A 20,065-nucleotide genomic window follows, 5' to 3' on the forward strand; every position below is an offset into this window, starting at 1 on the left:
AACTTGTTTTATGTCTGTTGCAGCAATATATTCTATATTATCCTTATCAAGTGGCATTAATTCCTACCTAACCTTAAAAAATTCTAAATTTTTATCCTACTATAAACTCAATAATTTCAAAAAACATTTATATTCTCCTCTATAACTTGATCAAAATTGAGTATCGTTCAAATTTACAAACACAATAAAAATTTAAGTGAATGAGAAACAAAAAAAAAACAAAACAAAATGTGGAAAGAGCCTAGTTCAATTAAATACCTTTAGAGATCTCAGAGCAATCATTTTAATCAAAAAAAAAAAAAACGTATGAAAGCTTTTAAATATATCCAAAAAGTCATGGATATAACTCATTCAGGCTCAATTCATGACGAACATTTACATACATTAATTTAAATTAGATTTATGCAATAAAAAATTATCGTTTAAAAATTGAAACTGATAAGCCAAAATTGAATCAATAATTGCATTTTTTGCAGAATATTTTAATAAAAAAATTAAATTAAATTAAAATCAGATAAGTGAAAATTCAGAGTTGGTAAAAAGGTGATTGGGATAGACAAAAACCGTACAAATTCTTGATAATTTGTAGGGTTTTCCTACAATCCAAACAGGCAAAACCGTACAAATTCTTAGTAGTTTGTATGGTTTTTTAAAACACAAAACAAGCCAAAACCGTACAAATTTTTGATAATTTGTATGGTTTTTCTTACAATATCAAACAGACAAAAACCGTACAAATTCTTAATAATTTGTACGGTATTCTAAGAAAAACCATACAAAATATCAAGAATTTGTAAGGTTTTTCCCTATCACAGGAACCTTTTTTGCAACTCTGGTGAAAATTAAGTTTTTTTTTAAATCATCAAAAGAGCTTTTTCGTTTGTAATTCCTACATTAAATAAGAATTTTCATTCAAAATAAATACGATTTTCATTCCCTCATCTATTTTGAAATAAAAATAATAAAAAAATCATACAAAAAAGGCATGATTATGCATTACATTTAAATTCTCAATAAATATATATATTTCATACTATAATTAAGAAATGAAAACGTACTAAGAAAGAGCTTTTGTAGAATTTTTCATTGTAATAAAAACTAATAAATTGAGAGCATGAAAATGATGAAGTAAAGTCTTTATAATATTGTATGTTTCTATATTCAAATTTGATTAGATAGTATATGAATAAAGTTATTCTATAAAAAAAAAAAAAAAAAAAATCTGAAACAAAAATGAGAAAGAAAATGTATCGGAAATAAGAAGCTTAATTCAATTTATTCTTGTTATAATTTACTTTTATATCTTTCAGGTGCGATGAGGAAGGGAGCGGCTTATATCATCAGTGAAAATTATTATTGAATGCGAATGGATTAAGACAGTGATGGGCAACCTGTGTGTTGAGGCACACTAGTGTATCTCTAAAACAAATTAGAAATGCGATAAACAGTAAGCAGAGTGTACCTTTGGTTGAGGTTTACCACTAAGATGTGCCGCAAAGAATAAAAGGTTGCCCATCACTGGATTAGAATTTCTCTTTCGCTTTGAAGATTTGAGGGAGAATTAAAGTGTAAGATTGCGATGCTAAGAGTTATTTTGGCGCATTTTATCTCGTTTTTGCTCAATAAACTGTCTTTAAGATAACCCTGGGAGTAACTCTTTATGAAAATAAATTACAGAAGTTGCTCAATTGCTTGGATTTGAATGTTTGTTACGTTAGAACTTGTTAATGTCCAGTTGATGACTAGTTCTAACGTAATTTTGTCCACTCGAGAAACTGATTTCCAACTTTATTTTCTAAAATAACTCACCTTCGCAGCAATTTTAAAAAAATTTTGCAAGAATCTCTGAGAAAATTGGCAATATAATGCTCTTGTCCGAAAAGTTCCTGAACTTGATGTGTTGGTAGAAGTTATCGAAAGATAGAGCTATCTACAGACGTTCTCTAAACGCAACAATGAGCCCCCTTGCGCCCTAGACAAGGAAGTAAGTATGTAAGTAATGCTCTTATATAGGCTAGTATATACCAATTCAATGTACCTAGCCACAGTTTGATTCTGGCAACACTTCGTAGAAACCGAGCAGAAATAATACAAAAGAAATCAACTCATACATTCTCAAAGTTTTCCCGTCGGAAATAATAGATTTAGAATTTTCCTTTCTTAAACTCCAGAACTTACTAGTCAAATGCATTGTCCTAACAGGTTTTCATATTACAGAATGTCCACTGTATCTAAGAGCGGTCTCTTTACCTGTTAGGATTGACTATTAAATAAATTAAATTTTTGAGTTTTCTTCATATTGTTACTAATTTGACGTTAAAGCAAAGGCTTCTTTGTGTTTTGCAGAGTTAACTTTGACTAGACTCTTCTCATGCAAAGTGGATATGCCAGAATATACTGTCAATATGTATATAAGAACAAAATCTATTATCTGAAAGTAAAATTTTGTCAATTAAATCTAAAAATACCAATTCTTACCTTCAAACTGTCAAAAAGACCAAACTGCATCAAATAAAGCTTCTTTTTAATAAAATCAATTTTATTACAATTTTCTTCAACTTCATTTCCTCTCTCTCGCCGCAAAAAAAATATTGAAACCGAGTGCTCATCCCACAAAAAATAACCATTCACATTCATGACTTGATTAAAATATTCGACTCAAAGTATCAATCTCATAAATATCTTGATAGATTTCCTCAAGTCTCGTACCAATTTTCTTCGCAATCTCCTGCTTATCATTATAATTTAAATGCATATACTGCCATAGTAATTCACCATCAAGAATACCCCGTGCTGGATTTGCCAATATTTTTCTCCATTGTTTGATTGTCCTAAATGATTTTGGATTCAATCCACATAAATGAGCACTATGGGTAAATAATAGATTTTGTAACATAAAAAGACGACGATATGTCTTCTCCGGAAGTGGCAAAATATATCCAAAGCTACCATCTAGCGTCGCATAGAATGTCATGTGCTTATTATCATACGCAATAACACGTTTATCATATTGCTGCTTTAAATTACATGCTACACGAAACATTGCATTCACCTTTTGTCCTAAATGATAATCAGCCTTACGTATAAGCTTTTGTCCACCATGTGATTCACGCGAATCTGGTTGATACATAAAAATTGATAAATTTGATTCCGTATCTGATGCAAGAAATGCTAAATTAGCATTATCAACAACATATTCAATCTGATATACCATTAAAGGATTATAATCACGTGATACAATCGATAATGTCCTAAATTCATCTTGAAATCTCAGCAATGTTACTGATTTATAAACGTCAGCAATAAGTATAAGTGATTTTATTGATACCATTTGATGAATGTAGATATTAGTGTCAATAAAGGCAACACCTGTCAGATCACCATCTTTTAATTGCCATAAATATACTTTTTGTCCAACAGACGATACGAGTAATCCACGACAACTTGTTACAGCCGATACCGGACCTTTTTGCTCTTTCGCATAAATTTGCTTCAATTTATATTTTGTCCATGGCTTATCTGGTTCCGGTACGACTTCAATTAAATCAAATAATAATATACGACCACGTGATGTTATATCCTCACTATAATTGAAATTTGTACCCATACAAATATATCCTTTAAATCCAGATTGTGCACCTTCATATGTCAGCATGACCATTTTTAATGTCAGGACATGCTCCCATTCGTCCAATTCTTTTTGTATTTCAGGAACAATTTGCCAATTTGATGGCGACACAAGAACAAATGTAAATTTATCAACATGTGGATATAAGAATCTCTCGCCACGATTATCCTCAAATTGCTCCTTATCCTCGCCATTAAAACGGAAAAATTTATTTGTTACTTCCTTACTGTCTAGAACTAAACCATAAACTTTAACGTCTGGATGATAGACAATATGTGTTGGTGTTGTACGTAATGATACTTTATGCATTGGACAATCAGCATCAACATTAAATTGCTCGTTAAATGTTGATATTTTTAAATTATCATCCGTAATGTTAAAGTATAGAAATCCATTTGGACAATTGATGTTATTAAATTCAGCAAAGCATCTTATACTTCCACTATTTGATGGAATTGAATCGTCATTAAACTGATGAGTCCTTAATTCACCTTTAACTGTCAAGTATACAAAGTATGATCGACGATTTCCACAAATACAAACGCCTGACAGTCCATTAATGTTGTTAAAGAAACGAAGCTTTTGTGCATGTCCTGGATTAATTGTAATTTCCTCATTCTCATCATTAACATCCATCGGTTCATCTTTAGCTATTTGATCTATTGAGGAATAAATTATTGTATGTCTCATACGACGAAAACGTATTTTTAAATTTCCTTGGATATACCGAAAGACACGATAAATATATAAATCATTTTTCATTCGAATGAACAGCAATGGACGACTACCATTATGTCCAAGACCACGCATTAAAATTTCACATGGCATTAAGTCAGATAACGTTTGATCCATTTTCTGTGATGTCTCTTCATTTGTTAATGGTACAAATTCCATAGCATCTGTTAATACTTTATTGCCACTTCCAACATCCGTAATTAAATAAACAAGCTTTAAATCCGGTACGGAATAAATTTCAAGATTTCCATTATCTCGTGTCACAAACAGCCAGTATGATGGCTTAATTGGTTGAAGGAAGCGACGCCACCAATCAGATCGTTGTGCATTTGAACTTAATGACATGTCAGCCATAGATTGCATTTTAAATTTACTTCCTGTCTCACCATATAACAAATCCTCTTCATCCTCAATATCCTTGCCGGGTTCAGCCTTCATATATCCACCAAACTCATGTGATCCACTTGCTGTCTTTGTCAAATCCGCATAATCATCACAGCTAGTTGTAAACATGCCAGATGTGTCTTTATAAATTGAAATGCATGTTGCAGTACCGCTAATACGATTACGATTCATATATAATCGTTGTGATGTATTTTCACGATTGTCACGCAATGCGAGCGTTATAACTTGTCCATTAGAAGCACGTACACAAATATATGGATCGGCAATTGAAACATTTGTTAATGGATGTCCTAAATCAATTGGAATATTTTGGACCAATTTTGTACCTTGAATTAATCGAATAGATTTCGATGTGACTTGTACGATATAACGATTGGAACCAAGATTACCAATAAATATTGTTGGTGTATTGCATGCAAATCCTGTATTATGAATGTCACTGATTTCATCGCCCGTTCTCAAAACCATCGTTGTTGACCTTTGTGTGAGAATCATGAAGGAATGCTTATTTTCATTTTTCAACTGTGAATCATCGATGACCGTCCACAAGTCTAAACATCCATTTAATTCAAAACTTGTAAGAACTTTTGGTCTCAATGTGTTATGCATAAAGACAACAGAACCATTCTTTCCATGACCTACACTTGCCACAACTTCTAGTTCCATTTTTGATACATCACGTTTATCACTCTCATCATCCTCATCTAAATGTTCATCTTGTCGTGATACACGCTCTCCAACAGCCATAAAACCAATAGGCGAGAGATTTATTAAGCTATCGCATACTTCAAATATATAACTTGATAAATGTACAGATGTCTTTGTTGACTTTGCACCGTATACCAATAGTTCTTCTTCTTCTAAACGCATCTTCTTGGCTACTTGTAAATCCTTTTCGACTGTTGGCGTGTCTGTATCCTCAATTGTTATAACTGTATTGTCATCTTTCTCTTTAAAACGTAACAGCAGTGAATTTCCCAAACGTGATCCCAAAAATAGGTATTCTTCGTGGAACAAGCAAATCTGTGGAAATTAATAAAATTTTTATAACTGTCAAAATAATTTTGAAAAATAACGGTGAATTTTGTTTTGAAAATTTCAAAAAAATATCGACCGTTAGCATTTAAAATTCAAAAAGCCGTTAAATTCGTTCAGAAAACGACAGCTCTAATTAATTAATACTTACACAACTCGTAAGGACACTCGATGCAGCACGACTAAAATGAAAGCTCCTCACACTTCTCATCGAGTCGGCAAGAAGCGATAAAACATACAACTCACCATCTTTAAGTGATAATACCAATTTATCGTTACTGATGAATGCCACTTGAGCACAATCTAAGCTAATTTTCACACCATCTTGTGGTCTTAATGGAAAATTTGTTGAGTGATCGGCCGAGCTATTGAGACTGACACCATAACTTGGTACACTTTGGTTAAGATAGATTAATGAATTTACGCATAAAATTAAGCATCCACTTATTGGCTTATTAATTGGAACAGCTTGAAGTGCATCAAATGGTAAATTTGTTACTGACCAAATTACAGGATGTACACGTTGTTGAATGTTTAATGATATGGCAACAAGACAGCATGTATCATTTCTTACGGCGATTCGTCTGTTATTACGAGATAAAAAGCATGTTAATTTCCACTGTTGACAGAAGTAGTGTGTTGCAAACGGTTTTGTGCAACATATCACAACACTTGATAGTATGTGTGACTGTATCACAATAACCGCACACAGCACACAATTATCTACTCACCCAGGATAAGTTCTAACAGGTTCATATAAGATCAATAAAGTAGGCTCATAGTAGCCTTGTAAAAATTGAATATCAATCACATTATCGATTTTCTCGTCAAGATCCTTCAATGTAATCAAATAAGATGGCAAAATTGGAGTTTTGGCAATAAGCTGCATTGGGGTCTTTTTCATTGGCTTAACATCCTGAATCTCAATTTCATCCAACGTATTGTCTTTTCTGAATGGTAGCACGACAAGCTTTTTGCCATACACAAGCATCACTGCACATCGATTATCTGGATCAACTCGGACCATTGGAATGTGATGATTTCCTGTCCAGCCGCATTTTACGTCATCTTCCTCAAAATAATGGAGTGATAATGTTTTCAAGTCATATGTGTCAGGATCGTGTTGAACAACTGACAATTTAGCTTCTTGGAAGCTGATTAGAAGTGCATCTCTTGGTGAATTATTTAATGACACAGACTGTAAGGACATGATGTTTCCAAATATCTCATATGATGCCATACATTCCATTCTCATGTTTGGTGGTCGATTATCTGGAAATTAGATAGTATTATTATGCGGTTCCTTAGATTAATATAATTAACTTACCGGAAAATTTCTCTTTTGTGTTAAGCTCAACTTCAGGAATTACTCGATAAATTTTCAGGACATTGGCACCACCAACAACTAAGTTCTCTTCGAGATTGTTGAAGAACTTGCATTTAATTGCGAATTCAACGCCTGTTGCAGGAATTACCTGCTTACAAATCGAGAACATCTCTAAAAAATAAATTTTCGGCTTAATTAAAGGTTATTGATGATTATTGGATAAATAATGATTTTCTTACCGTTCTTTTAGTTTGTCCTTATGCTAAGAAATGTTATTGAGACAGTCTTTATGTTTAATGATCAAGTAATGTTGATTTAAGAACTTAATTTAATTATTTTCTCAATGTTTATGTTTTGAAGTTTTTTTGAAGGGATTGAAGCTATGAAAATTATTTTTGAAACAATTTGAAATTATTTTGACCGTTAGACTCAGCTGAAGCGTGGCTTTACGCAATGATTAGCAAAATTTTGGAAATTATTCACTTTCGTCTAAATTTGACTGTCTGTCGAATATTTATCATATATTTTAAATTTCAAAAGACCGTTAATCAATGTTTACAAGTCTTTAACAACTTAAAAATCGATTTATGAGATTTTATGCAATTTAATAAAATCATTCGTTTGTAGAGTACCTAACTTGATGACGAATTGCGCCCACGCCTACACAACCACTAAGTCATTCACACTTAGTTATTATTATTTGTGAAGTTCTATTGGAATGTTGAAAATATATTAAGAAAAATTATGTCTGTTGATTTAAAGAAAAATAAGGATCAAATCCTGGATGCTTGGAAGAAGGTCACTGAGAATGAAGACGGATATGACTGGGCACTATTTGGATATGAAGGAAAATCAACGACATTAAAAGTGGTAATTTTTTTTCGCATAATTCTTCTTCTTCCTGTAATTTGTCATTCTAGAAGCATTTATTCCTCACACAAACATTTGTTATCATATTTACGATAACGAATGAGTAATACAGTATACAATTTCGACACCTGTCATAACATTTTAATTCAATATTTTCTGAATGAAAATTTTCATTGATTTTGCAATTTTATCAATTTTTCTTATTAATTAATTAATAGGATGCAATTGGATCAGGTGGAATCGAGACAGTTGCAGAAGAGATCAATGAGGGCAAGATACAGTATGCATTCGTGAGGATTTTAGATCCAAATACACATCTTGTTAAGTTTTTATTAGTTAACTTTCAAGTAAGTTCATTAACATTTTTCCATTGTTCACTTCCATAAATAATGATGAATAATCATAAATTCGTTCATTCACAGGGCGAAGCAGGTAACTTTCATTATGCAATGGGTAAATGTATTTTATAAATAATTAATTAATTAATTTTCTCACTTAGTGCTGGATTTAGTGCATAAAGGGACCTGCTCGAACCATATTAGAGATATTAGTAATTTACTAAAAAATCAATTAACAATAACAGCATCATCAATAGATGATTTAGATGAAGACATTATTGTATCAAAATTATCAAAAATCACGTCATCTTATGACTTCCAAAATCGTGCAGCACCCACTGATGAAAGAATTGTGATCGGAACAAACTATAAAAAAGTCGTACCGACAAAAGAAATTGATTCCGTTAAGCGAGATGAATTTTGGAAGCAAGAAGAAAAGATTGAAAAAGAACGTGTAGCACTTGAGACAGAAGCACGACGACTTGCCAATTTAAAACTTGAAGAAGATCGTTTAAAGCGTGAACAAATGGAGCATGCAAAGCGCGAACAAATGAATAAAGTGTTAGATGCAAAACAAAAGACAGCACCAAAACCTGAAAAAGTAGAAATTCATCCAGTAAAGCCAATCATTGAACGTGATGAGAATGCACGTCCAAAAGCTGAAGAAATGCGTACTGAAAGACGTAAAGAAGCTCAAGAGTTAATTGGTAATAAAGTTAATGCTGCTAAAATGATGTTTCAACAGCAAGCAGCTCAAACTACAGCTGTAAAAGCTTCTGCACCTGCAAAGCCCATTCGTAAGACAATTCCTAAACACGAGCCAGAAATTGTTCCACAGATCCCACAAAAAGAAGAGGAAGTAGAAGAAATTCAAGAATCAAGCCACGTTACCGAATCTTATGAGCAGCATGAAGAACCAGAACATGAAATATCAACAATCAAACGATCACCGAAAACACCAACAACACCTGAACAAAATAATGCATTTATTGAAAATACCACAAATGGTAATAAGGTCGAAGATGTTCAAATTATTCCACAAATTGAGCCTGAACCGCAACCACAACCTGTCGTTGTACAAGAAAATGTTCAAGAAATTTCTCAAGTTTATGAGCATGAACAGCCAGAAGCAGTCGCTGAGGATTTAGGAGATCAGTCAATGATGAAGGCTGTTGCACTTTATGACTATCAAGCTGTTGATGATACAGAAATTTCATTCGATCCAGGCGATTTAATCACTCATATAGATCAAATTGATGCAGGTAGGGTATTGGATAATTTGGAACCTTACAAATGTTTTGGTTGGAATTGTATGGTTTTGGGACTTGAAATCAACTGTAAAAACTGTGCAAATTCTTTGATTGATTGATAATTATATTTATTAAGGTCTATCAGCTTATAGCTATTAAATGACCGTTATCTATTCCGATTTGTTTACATATTAATGAGAGATATACAATGTCCTTTGTAAAAATATTTAAGAAGAAAATTTCAAGTTTGACACAATATTCAGTTAATTAAATAAATTGGTACGTAAGTCTATTTCCATAAGGAAGCCAATTAAAAGTCAAAACACCATCAACTATCAGTCGAACTCCGTTCGCGATATTTGGCCACACACAAAAACCATCGCTGAACGGAAATTACTGCTAACAATCGACAAAAGTCAAGACTCGTCAATGGCTCCAATTCAATTTGCTGTTTGATATATTCCTTTTTGTCTCAATTCCATGTTGTCGATGCTAATATGAAGAAATCTGGTCAATTGTAATTGATTAGTTGAAGCTTACTGGTGATATATGGCCAAAACACTAAAAAAACCATCACCAAGTAAGAATTCTACGTCACATTAACTGATGATCCAGGCAATTCCATGTTGTCGATGATAATATGTAGAAAATCTGGTCAGTTGTAATTGATTAGTTGAAACCTACTGCTGATATATGGCCCAGACACAAAAAACCATCATCTAGCAGGAAATCTACGTCACAATCACTTTTGATCCAGATATGTCGATGATCCAGATTTGAATTGATGGTATTCCCGTAAATATAGGTTACGTTTTTGGAAAGAATTGTTTTTTGATGGAAAAACACTAAAAACCCATCGTAATACAATTAATATCCTTACAAAATCCTATTTGTTACTGTCAAATTCCGATTAATCAATTTTCGGCCAATATCAAGGTTAATTTGAAAACCTCATTTTTGTCAAGTCCAGTTTTTCCTCAATTTCTCATTAAATCGCGACTTTGTTGAGTTCTCTCCTATGTTTCGTTGTTCCTTGGTCTTAATTGTGTACTTTCATCCGGTTTGTCACTTATTCCTACACGTATTTAATTTAAAATTAAGGATTTGAAAATTCCACAACCTCCTTGTTTGGAGGTTGGGAGAGAACTCCCTGTGCAAATTCTTTCTTAAAGCATGCATATGGTTTTAATTTCTATTTAAATTTTGTAGAGCCCTACAATTGTTTTGTGATATCTGTCGTATGGTTCTTAAACCAATTTTCTTTAACATTTCATTTCAGGATGGTGGCAAGGATACTCTGTGAGATTCGGGACTTATGGACTCTTCCCAGCTAATTATGTGCAACTCGTTGATGATGACGTTCAAGTTCAATAAGGGAAGAAAATCATCAAAAATTAAAGAAATCTATTTCTTAATTTTACATTTCATTTTATGCAGTTATGACTTATGTTAAGAATTTTTTTAAAAAAACAGGAAAAAGAAAAGTATTTCTATGCAATTTTACTAATCAAATCCTTTATTTTGCAATTAAATTCATTTAATGAAGAAAACAAAATATATAAATTTAACATATATGTTAATCTGTTTAATCTAGTATTATCTTGATCAATAAAAAGATTCATCTCTTCTGTCGTAATAAGATTGAGTAATTGACTGTGGATTATTGCTCTTGAAAATGTGAGATTCTTAATGCTCTATTTCCAGCTGAATGTTTGATTCTTTGATGTTTCGGATGCTTATTAACATACATGAGCGATGATATTTAATTGAAGTTCATGGAAAGGTCAATTATGCGACATAATATAGAATTTAAAGTGCTTTAAAAAATACATTGCGACATGTTAATTTTTAACGATCTTTTGAAATTTGAAATGTTAAAACTTTTGAAGGGTTTTAAATGGATTATTTTGAAAATATTTAAACCGTTAAATAATAAAAGTCAGCAAAAGTCAATGATATTGATCCAGCACAAAGTATTCATGCTTTACACAAAATTGACATAGTGTCACATAAGATTAAATGCATTCTTCTCAATAATTGTGCTAAAAACAACAGGTGATCAAGATAAACATTTAGTTCCGTAATTTTCAAGTATTTGATTAAATTCAAGCCATGCATTCATTCCTCAAGAATTTATTAGGTACATGGGAAAGTGTTGAAGCTGTTGGAAAGTATCCAACAATTAAGGATTTCTCATATAATGAGGAATTAACATTTGAAGAAAAAGGCCAACCAATTTTGATCTACAAAGCCATAACAAGCATCGGCGGAGTCACAAAACACTGTGAAAGTGGATTTATTCGTGCTAATCCACAGACAAACAAGGCATTCACCAATGAAGCTCACAATTTTGGACTGTCTGTTGTTATGGAAGGTGAAATAAGTGAAAATAAAATGACAGTGGAATCAAAGGAAATTGGAAGATTGTCAGTTGCAAAGGAACCGCATGTCACAAAGATTTCCAAAGTTTACGATCTGTCCAATGAGGACACTCTGGTGATTACAACTGATATGGCCACAACAAGCACTGAAATGACTAATCACTTAATTGTAACATACAAAAAGAAAAATGTTTAAAAATTCTTTATTAATGTGAATTGTGTCTGGATGTTTTAACATATTTGGAAGGCATCATTTGATAAAAACTGTTGTGATCTACTCTGTAGTCTTCAAGACAACTCTGTAGGTGTTTAATGTAATTAATCGCGATCCTGGAAGTTGTAAGAAATTATTTTAGTCTGTTTAGTTGTCAATAAATTTGAATTTTTCTACCTCAGACATTCGATTTTTGAATATTTCTTTCCAGAGGGCTTACTCACTGGTAATCTCCTGTAAGTTAGGGATGAAAAATTGAGTTATTTTAGGATTTCTTAAAACCATACAAATTTTTAATGTGAATTTGTAAGGTTTTGAGGATTTAAATTTCAAAAATACGTTAGATTTTCAAAAATTGTAAACAAAACTTACATTCTTAAAGTATCAAACGCACGATTCATATCTCTCATTCGATTCCTCTCACGATCACATGCTGTCTTTTTAAAAGCATTCTCAACTTCCATTGCACGCTTCTTCCAGTCTTCTTTACGCATCCCCGAATTTTCATTTGAACTTTTTGAATGATGTGAATTGTAATTGTTATGGAACATTGGACTATCAGGAATTGAATGTAAAGGAATGGCACCAGCGAGTGGATAAAACACATTTGCAGGATTTGTGACATAAACTGGACTTGTATAATTTGTGTAATTTGGAAAATTTAATCTTTGGTTCCAATCATCTCCATAAATTGTTGTTGTGGCTAGTGGATTACTGGCATTAGAAAAATCCAATGTAAAATGCTTTGGCGATGATCGAATGTGATCAGTAATTGAATCAAGAATATAATTTACAGGCGCATGCGACTCTAATTCTAAAATAGTTTTTGGCTCATCGTTGTGCAGTTCCGATGGTAATTCACGATATTCAGCCACTGGTTTCATCACTTCCAAATTTAATGGCTGTAGATTTAAATCATCCATGAATTTTTATTTTTTTTATAAATTTTTATCAACTTAACACTTTGAACGACACTTAAGGAATGATGAGATACTTGACGGTACCCGATTAGTCATCATCCAGGTTCTCTCTCATTTGTGGATGGATAGAGAATAAAAATTTTTATCCGTTTGAACAAGTGTTTCCGATATACAGGCAATAGTTCACATATTTATTACTTTATATTGTTATGAAGTAACGTAAATAAGGGAGAATATTAACAATAAGCAATAGAACAGTGAATGAAGAAAGGAAGCAAATATAAAGTTAAGAAAAAAATTGGAGCAACAGCATTTTCTTCCGTTTTTTATGGATATTGTTATGGTAATTAGGATCCTCTGATGTTGTCTATCATTCAGTCTTCTTTTGTTCATTACAGCAGTAACGCGTGGCTTAATATTTACAGTCAAAAGTGATGAAGAATGAAAGATTTCCTAAAACTATTAATTAAATTAAATGTTTCATCTGCATTAGTATTCAATTTAAGGCTGTTGAAGTAGTTCTGTTTATTCAAGTGTGGATGCAAGTGTCTTGTATTGTGGCAAAACTCAAAAAAATATTAAAATTGTGGATATTTTTGAGTTTATTCATTAATTACGTCTATTGAGAATTGTGAATTTTATGTTCATTCCTTATCTTAGTCAACACATATTTATATCCTCGATTTTGAACTAAAATTTGCAAATTATTAGCAAATCACCATCAAAATTAAACTTAGATCCTCAATATTCTAACGACTTTTTCAATTTCAAATCAATGTTTAACGCTTAAAACGCTTTCAATGATTTGTCTTAGCTGTTGCATTGCTAGAAACATTGAAGATGTTTCCAAAAACATTGCATCATAGTTTCTATCTAAGACACTTTCTTTCGGCCAGTTTTCAGATCGCCTCAACAGTAAATGTTTTTCAAAGCATTGAAGACACAAATTTCAAATGTGTCTTGACTATTGAAACATTGTAATGTTTTGATGTTGATGTTTTTTAAAGAAGAAACATTGATTTGTAAACATTTATCAACCGTCGTTAAAAACTTGAAATTTTAAAAGAGCTTTAAATTTTAATTTGATGGAAAATAACGGATGTTTATAGGATTCACGTGTTTAATAGGATAGTTGTGAATGTGGAATCGTTATTTATGATCTTAAGAGTAGCTAAATTAACCCGAGCGATAAATCAGGACGATTACGTTGGAAAAGCATTTGTCAGGGCTTCCTTATGACGGAGTTGCTTGGGATAGAGTTAAATTTGAAATTATTTTACTGAATTTTACGATAAAATCAGGCTTAAATATCAAAACATTGCAGAAATTCATTGAAATTCAGAATATTTGATTGAATGTCGTTAGAGTCGTTGCAACGCGTTGGGTCAAGGTTAAAAAACACTTTTGAGGATTTTTGGTCATAAAATATCAAAATATTTCCATTAAAATTCTGCCTACGACTCTGGTTTCTGACAAATGATCAAAAACCTTAAATGCATATTCAATCTAAAATACGTCACTAACAATCGATTACCATCAGTTCCCCTCATTCTGAAGCTCTATTACCCAAAATATAAAACTTAAATAATTTTGATTAAATTTAATAAAATTCCTGCAAAAACTTCATAAACATTTATTTACCCATAATTTTTATCTCACTCAATTTTCCCCAACCACAAACAAGAACTAAAAATGCACAAAGCAATTTCCACCCAAAAATTATCAGAAAATTAAATTAATTACACAATGGGTAAATATTCTATTATCATCATCACAAAAACATGCATCTCTAGCAACTAAACTAAAATTAAAATTAAAATGAGCAAGCACAGCATTTTTTGCATAATTCGTTATACTCGACGATAAAGTCTACATAATAAAGAAGCGGTAAAGAGGGAATTGAAAAAAGAGAAAAAAACTTAATAAACATTAGAATTGCGAAATTACATTTATGCTGCAATTAGCAGTGGTAATAAAATGCTAATCGTATTAGAGCGAAAGATAGAGACGGAAAAGGAGAAGAAAAATATGCGATAGTGGCCAAACAGTTTGTGTAAACACAATAAAAATTGTGGATATTAGGTAACTTACAGCTGTGAACAAAGGAGGAGGTGGAAGTAGAGCGACGGGATTTAGGGATTTTTAGGTTATTTTGACCGTTAAATTTTGAAAATCGTACCCGTTATTTTTACAATCCATTCAAATTTGTCTTAGCCGTTAAAATTTTAAATTAGTTTTGAACGTTAAAAATTCAAATTTATTCTAGTCGTTATTTTTTCCAATTTCTTTGGCCGTTATTTTTCAAAAGTTTTTGATTTTAATTGTTGAAGTTTCGAATTTGTTTTGGTCATTAATTTTCAAATTTCTCTTGATTTTGAGCATTTCAAATTTATTTTGACCGTTAATATTTCTAGTTCTATTTGACCGTTAAATATTCAAATTCATCTTGATCGTTAATCATTTAAATTCTACTCGACCGTTAATTATTCAATCCTATTTAAACTATTATTTCAAATTTGCACTAACCATTATCTTCAATTCCAATTCTTCCCTCAAATTCTCGACATTCCCATTCCCATTCCATCAAGAATCCCCATTTCAACCCACCAACAGTCCATTAAAATCATCAGAAGTGAAACAAACTCATAAACATTGATATACACGCGACAAAACAAAACCAAACCCATTGCAAAAAAAATCAATTATTGAACGATATGCGACACAACAAAACAAAAAAAAAAGTTAAAAGAAAACGAGATTAAAACCATATTGCCATAATAGTTTGCGGTAAGTAGAAAGAAATAACCATAAAGTCACATATTGGAAAATCTTCTCAGAACATAAAAAGAAACCACAAAAATGATATGGTGCAAAATAAGTCCCCACACTCGTATGAGTTGTGCGGTACACAACAAAAAAAAAAGATATAAACGAGCTGAGTTAAGAAGCATGAAACAAAAGGAAGAAGACACAAAAAAAAATTTCTTTTATTTTCGTTTTTATTCCCATAAGTAAGTCAGTTGAATGTTTCTATCCATTTGATACTGCTGGAATTAATGTGAAGTGAATGAAGAGACAAAAGAATGCGAAAATTTATGTGAAAAAGGAGAATGGGGAATTTAGTTTTTATGACGGTCATGAGTGGGGCTTCTTACTGTGTATTGGACTTTGGGGTTTCTTGGTCAATCATCTGCAATGAAGACTCTAATGGTAAGTTGGCAAATGCCAAGCAAATACTTTGAATATTAGATTAAATGCTTAATTTGTAGATTTAAATCACAAATTTTGCAACAAAAGTACACGCAGGAACTAATTGAAATAGATCCAGACTTCCTTTATGTAATTGTGGTATTTGTAGTTTAATTAAATGACTTCCTTACGGATTTATTTATTCACAATTATGTTTATTCTTTGGAGTTCAAAAACAAATGATTTTACTTGAAAAAGGGGTTTCAACTATGTGCAATAAATAATATTCAAATCTCAAATGAACGTTATAAAACTTCTTATTACTCAGAATTCAAAACCGACTGAATTTAAGTTGACTTCACTCAACTTTTAGCTCTTCCAATACTCAATTGCTGATACATTGATCAAATATCAATCCTTGATCCAAATCCATACCTTAAAACATAAACTATAGCTATGACTTCATCAACAATCTTCAAAATCTTAACATTAACTCACTAAAACAGAGCATGCAGCACTTGTTACCATTAATTTACCCTTCTACTTCTCAAATCCAATTCCAAAACACCTGATTAATTTATTTACTTTGTAATATTCTTAACACACAACACTCTTTGTCACACATAAATCATAAAAACATAAGTAGGCGGTGCCAGTGCCATCAATTTTTATTTTACATCACTTTTCGTCTCTCTTTAATTAACCCTGAACGCGTGAGCATCATGAGGAAAGGTATACAATTTTCAAATTAATAACCGTGATAATTATTTCTCTTCTTTCTGTTTCTGTTGCTGCTTTACACAACAGTCTGTGTTAATTGAGAATTTATTGAGTGAGGGAAATGAAAAAAAGGGGAGATGAGAAGATGCTCAAATTAATTTCGGTTAATCGTTAACTTTTATGACGTTTTTTTGTGCAGCAAAATTGGATTTGTAGCATGTTTTTGAGTTTCAAAGAGGTTTTGTAGAGAAAAATATTAACGGAAAAAAAAAATTTTAAATTTAACGGTTTTCAAAAATTTGAAATGCGTCAAAATAATTTTGACAGTAAAACTTTGGAGGAATTTCAAATTATTTTTGACAGTCGAGTCTTTATTTAGTTCAAAATTGGAAATTCCCTTTTATTACAGTCTCAACATCCAAATTAACATAAATCAACAAAATAAATCATCGACATTTCCATCATTTACTCGACTAATCACAATATCTCCTCGACATAATTACTAGTTAAATTCTAGAGATTTCAATCAAAACTGAAATTGAATTGCTGTTTATAAAGTCTTTATAATTAATAATTTAGTTGATATGAGTAATAAATTATTGTGTTGTGCATGTGGCTGCTGATGCATGAGTGCCTGCAATTGTATAAATTGACAACAATTAAAGTTGAATTGAATATTAAATTCGACTGGTACACAACAATTTTGGAGTTAACAAGAATGAGATGATTTTTTGGGGTAATTTGTAAGTGACGTGAGTTGTAGTAGGCATAGAGTAGTCAAGGAGCTTATTAAAAGCAACTCACAAAGCACACGACGATCAATTACGAATAATTTGGCTACTAGCCGTTGTGTGTATTGCCTAGAGTCAGATTCGGTGTCCGTTCTTCGACCAAAGTCATAAAAATCAGCTCCAACATCAGATTTCTATGGTCGTCATTTGTCAAGAACCCCCAAAGGCACTGACCCGTTAAAAAATTCATTTATAAGTTAATATTTTGATATTAGGATTGAATTTGTTGCTTTAAATTGAGAAAATTAAGACGACTGACTTTATACTGAACTAAGATCCAGAATACTGCCCATAAAACACTACCAAATGCATTCCAATATAAAACAAATTAGCCATTACTGCAATTCCATCATTAAATTCATTAATTTGAACATTTAAGCACAAAACAAGAAGGCAAAAAGTATTTTAAGTACTTCAAATGAAACAATCAGTGCTGATGATGATGCTTTTCAAGTACTTAAAATAACTCCAATAAGCTACACTTTCGCAATCTTCTTCTCCGTACTTACTCTTTAACAGCACATAACAAATAAACACAAAAGAGCGCAGGAAAGAATGGGATGAAAAAAAAAATCTCATAAAATGCACTTGTTGTTCTCTGTTGATGGAATTGAATGAAGAATTCTTCTTTTTTTTTTGATCAGCATCGATTATGTTCACAATACGACCCTTGTCTGACCTTCTCGCATTGTTTGATTCACTTTGTATTCACAATGAGCGTTGAAAATGCAGATTTATATTTTGTGATATTGTTGTGCTGCATTTTTTGAGATGATTTTTATGGATTTTGAAGGGAATTAAGTGAGATTTTAGGGAGAAGTTGTTCTGGATTGGAAAATTTATTGTTTTGGTTGTGAAAAAATGCGTTTTTGGTTATTTTATTGGAATTTTGAGACATTTATGGCTTGAAATGCTATTAAAGTTGCTTGCTCCTCAATTTTCAACTGATTTTAACAAAAATATGCTTTAATTAATGTTTAATTAATGAGAAATTACATTAAAAACTTTCGATGTGAGAGATCCATTATGCAATTTTCAAATATTCTCAAAACGTTAAATTATATGCATAGGAAACTTAGCAAGCCATGATTTCAGCAATATTTCAACATTCTCAACAAAGGAACATTTTTCACATTCAAAAACTCAAATACCGCACTTCAAGAGCTTCATTCTAGCCAAGCACCGCATTTGAAATTTTGTTTTATTTATTCCGTCCCAACTCATGACATTCTAAAGCCACTACTAAAGTATTTAATCATCATTATTTCATCAAAGAATATCCAGAAAAAAAAAGAATTCTTTTTTTTATGCGCACATTAAGTGCACGAAAAGGAATTAAAATTACGGGTTTCTTTCATTTCTGCATATTGTACAACATACATATTTATCCGTGAAAGAGTTACATGGGAGAATGAGATAGACGTTAAGTGGGAATGCATTGGAATGTGAGTATAAAATGAACAGCATACTGTAATGAATCATTCAATTCTTTATATCCATTTAACCGACCGCAAAAAAAAAAAAAATTAACAAGTGCATACAGCAATGTAATTTACACGTATTCAGATGTTATAAAGGATTTTTAATGCTGCTTCTACGCTTTATTCAGTTTAGCACAATCAATGGGGTTATTACTGCTCTCCGATTTCAATCCCGCTCTACACTATTCCATCCGTTTTAATTCAGATAGAAGTACAGTCGACATCGAGGAAATTTATTGAACTTTAAATCAGGTTTCTCTCACAGTTCTGATTGAGTAAGAGGAGGTATGGGAAAATATAAAAGAATTATTGAAGTACGTGAAATAATTTTAACTTGCTTGCTGGATTTTGTTATCATTAGTGGCATGATAGTTTGTCAAATTGACTATTAAATGGTTGCTGGATGGTATAAGGATGTCGTCATGTAGCAAATTGAGTTGCACTACTGTTTTGGCATCTTCTTCAATGTGATACGTATTGGAGGACCGGAAAGAACAGTAAGGAACACTTTGGATTGATATAGGTGTCACAATGGTATACCAAATTGATCCACAACACCCCATAACCCTTAAAGCCCTTTAAATACGCTCCTAGAATCACTAACTGCGCTTCATATCTTCAATTACCTTCCACATGGAATTCACTTCTTCCAACTTGAAATCATTTCTTTTTCCATTTTTTTCATGATAATTGAATCGATTTTAAAGCTGTTTAACTTGAAAATTGCGAATCAATGAGATAGAAGTAACTAAGAATAATAAATGTTCCCATGATACTGTGA

General features: G+C 31.8%; 4 protein-coding genes across 4 annotated transcripts; 2 read left to right on the forward strand and 2 right to left on the reverse strand.

Moving 5' to 3' along the window:
* Positions 1-2,518: 2,518 nt before the first annotated feature.
* On the reverse strand, positions 2,519-7,506 carry Cpsf160 (cleavage and polyadenylation specificity factor subunit 1). The gene is made up of 5 exons (XM_070634616.1): positions 7,370-7,506; positions 7,131-7,301; positions 6,535-7,075; positions 5,955-6,387; positions 2,519-5,791 (listed from the first exon to the last, which is right to left on the reverse strand). The coding sequence occupies exons 2-5, from the start codon at positions 7,297-7,299 to the stop codon at positions 2,645-2,647; spliced, it is 4,290 nt and encodes a 1,429-aa protein (XP_070490717.1). The 5' UTR covers positions 7,300-7,301; positions 7,370-7,506; the 3' UTR covers positions 2,519-2,644.
* Positions 7,507-7,799: 293 nt separating this feature from the next.
* Positions 7,800-11,237, forward strand: Abp1 (Actin binding protein 1). Its single transcript, XM_070634675.1, has 5 exons — positions 7,800-8,000; positions 8,219-8,347; positions 8,423-8,432; positions 8,500-9,600; positions 10,868-11,237. Exons 1-5 carry the CDS (start codon positions 7,875-7,877, stop codon positions 10,960-10,962), a joined length of 1,461 nt encoding a protein of 486 aa, XP_070490776.1. The 5' UTR covers positions 7,800-7,874; the 3' UTR covers positions 10,963-11,237.
* A 463-nt stretch (positions 11,238-11,700) lies between these two features.
* On the forward strand, positions 11,701-12,165 carry LOC139086538 (peroxynitrite isomerase THAP4-like). The gene has a single exon (XM_070635004.1). It carries the CDS (start codon positions 11,701-11,703, stop codon positions 12,163-12,165), a length of 465 nt encoding a protein of 154 aa, XP_070491105.1.
* Positions 12,157-13,189, reverse strand: sage (salivary gland-expressed bHLH). Its single transcript, XM_070634475.1, has 3 exons — positions 12,556-13,189; positions 12,361-12,417; positions 12,157-12,299 (listed from the first exon to the last, which is right to left on the reverse strand). Exons 1-3 carry the CDS (start codon positions 13,104-13,106, stop codon positions 12,176-12,178), a joined length of 732 nt encoding a protein of 243 aa, XP_070490576.1. The 5' UTR covers positions 13,107-13,189; the 3' UTR covers positions 12,157-12,175.
* Positions 13,190-20,065: the final 6,876 nt, after the last annotated feature.

The sequence above is a fragment of the Chironomus tepperi genome, unplaced genomic scaffold (genome assembly GCF_022539635.2).
Source record: "Chironomus tepperi strain 1889 unplaced genomic scaffold, CSIRO-AGI_Ctep_v1 contig_85, whole genome shotgun sequence".
NCBI classification, from domain to species: Eukaryota; Metazoa; Arthropoda; class Insecta; order Diptera; family Chironomidae; genus Chironomus; species Chironomus tepperi.

Excerpts from the sequence above, each read along its gene's own strand:
- Cpsf160 (XM_070634616.1), bottom strand. The coding sequence starts at position 7,299 with ATGTTCTCGATTTGTAAGCAGGTAATTCCTGCAACAGGCGTTGAATTC. Across the intron at positions 6,388-6,534 it reads CCTGTTAGAACTTATCCTGG|ACGAATCGCCGTAAGAAATG; the intron begins GTGAGTAGATAA and ends TCGTAATAACAG. Across the intron at positions 5,792-5,954 it reads CGAGTGTCCTTACGAGTTGT|ATTTGCTTGTTCCACGAAGA; the intron begins GTAAGTATTAAT and ends TAATTTCCACAG.
- Abp1 (XM_070634675.1), top strand. The coding sequence starts at position 7,875 with ATGTCTGTTGATTTAAAGAAAAATAAGGATCAAATCCTGGATGCTTGG. Across the intron at positions 8,001-8,218 it reads AATCAACGACATTAAAAGTG|GATGCAATTGGATCAGGTGG; the intron begins GTAATTTTTTTT and ends ATTAATTAATAG. Across the intron at positions 9,601-10,867 it reads TATAGATCAAATTGATGCAG|GATGGTGGCAAGGATACTCT; the intron begins GTAGGGTATTGG and ends ATTTCATTTCAG.
- LOC139086538 (XM_070635004.1), top strand. The coding sequence starts at position 11,701 with ATGCATTCATTCCTCAAGAATTTATTAGGTACATGGGAAAGTGTTGAA.
- sage (XM_070634475.1), bottom strand. The coding sequence starts at position 13,106 with ATGGATGATTTAAATCTACAGCCATTAAATTTGGAAGTGATGAAACCA. Across the intron at positions 12,418-12,555 it reads GCGTTTGATACTTTAAGAAT|GAGATTACCAGTGAGTAAGC; the intron begins GTAAGTTTTGTT and ends CCTAACTTACAG. Across the intron at positions 12,300-12,360 it reads TCAAAAATCGAATGTCTGAG|GATCGCGATTAATTACATTA; the intron begins GTAGAAAAATTC and ends TACAACTTCCAG.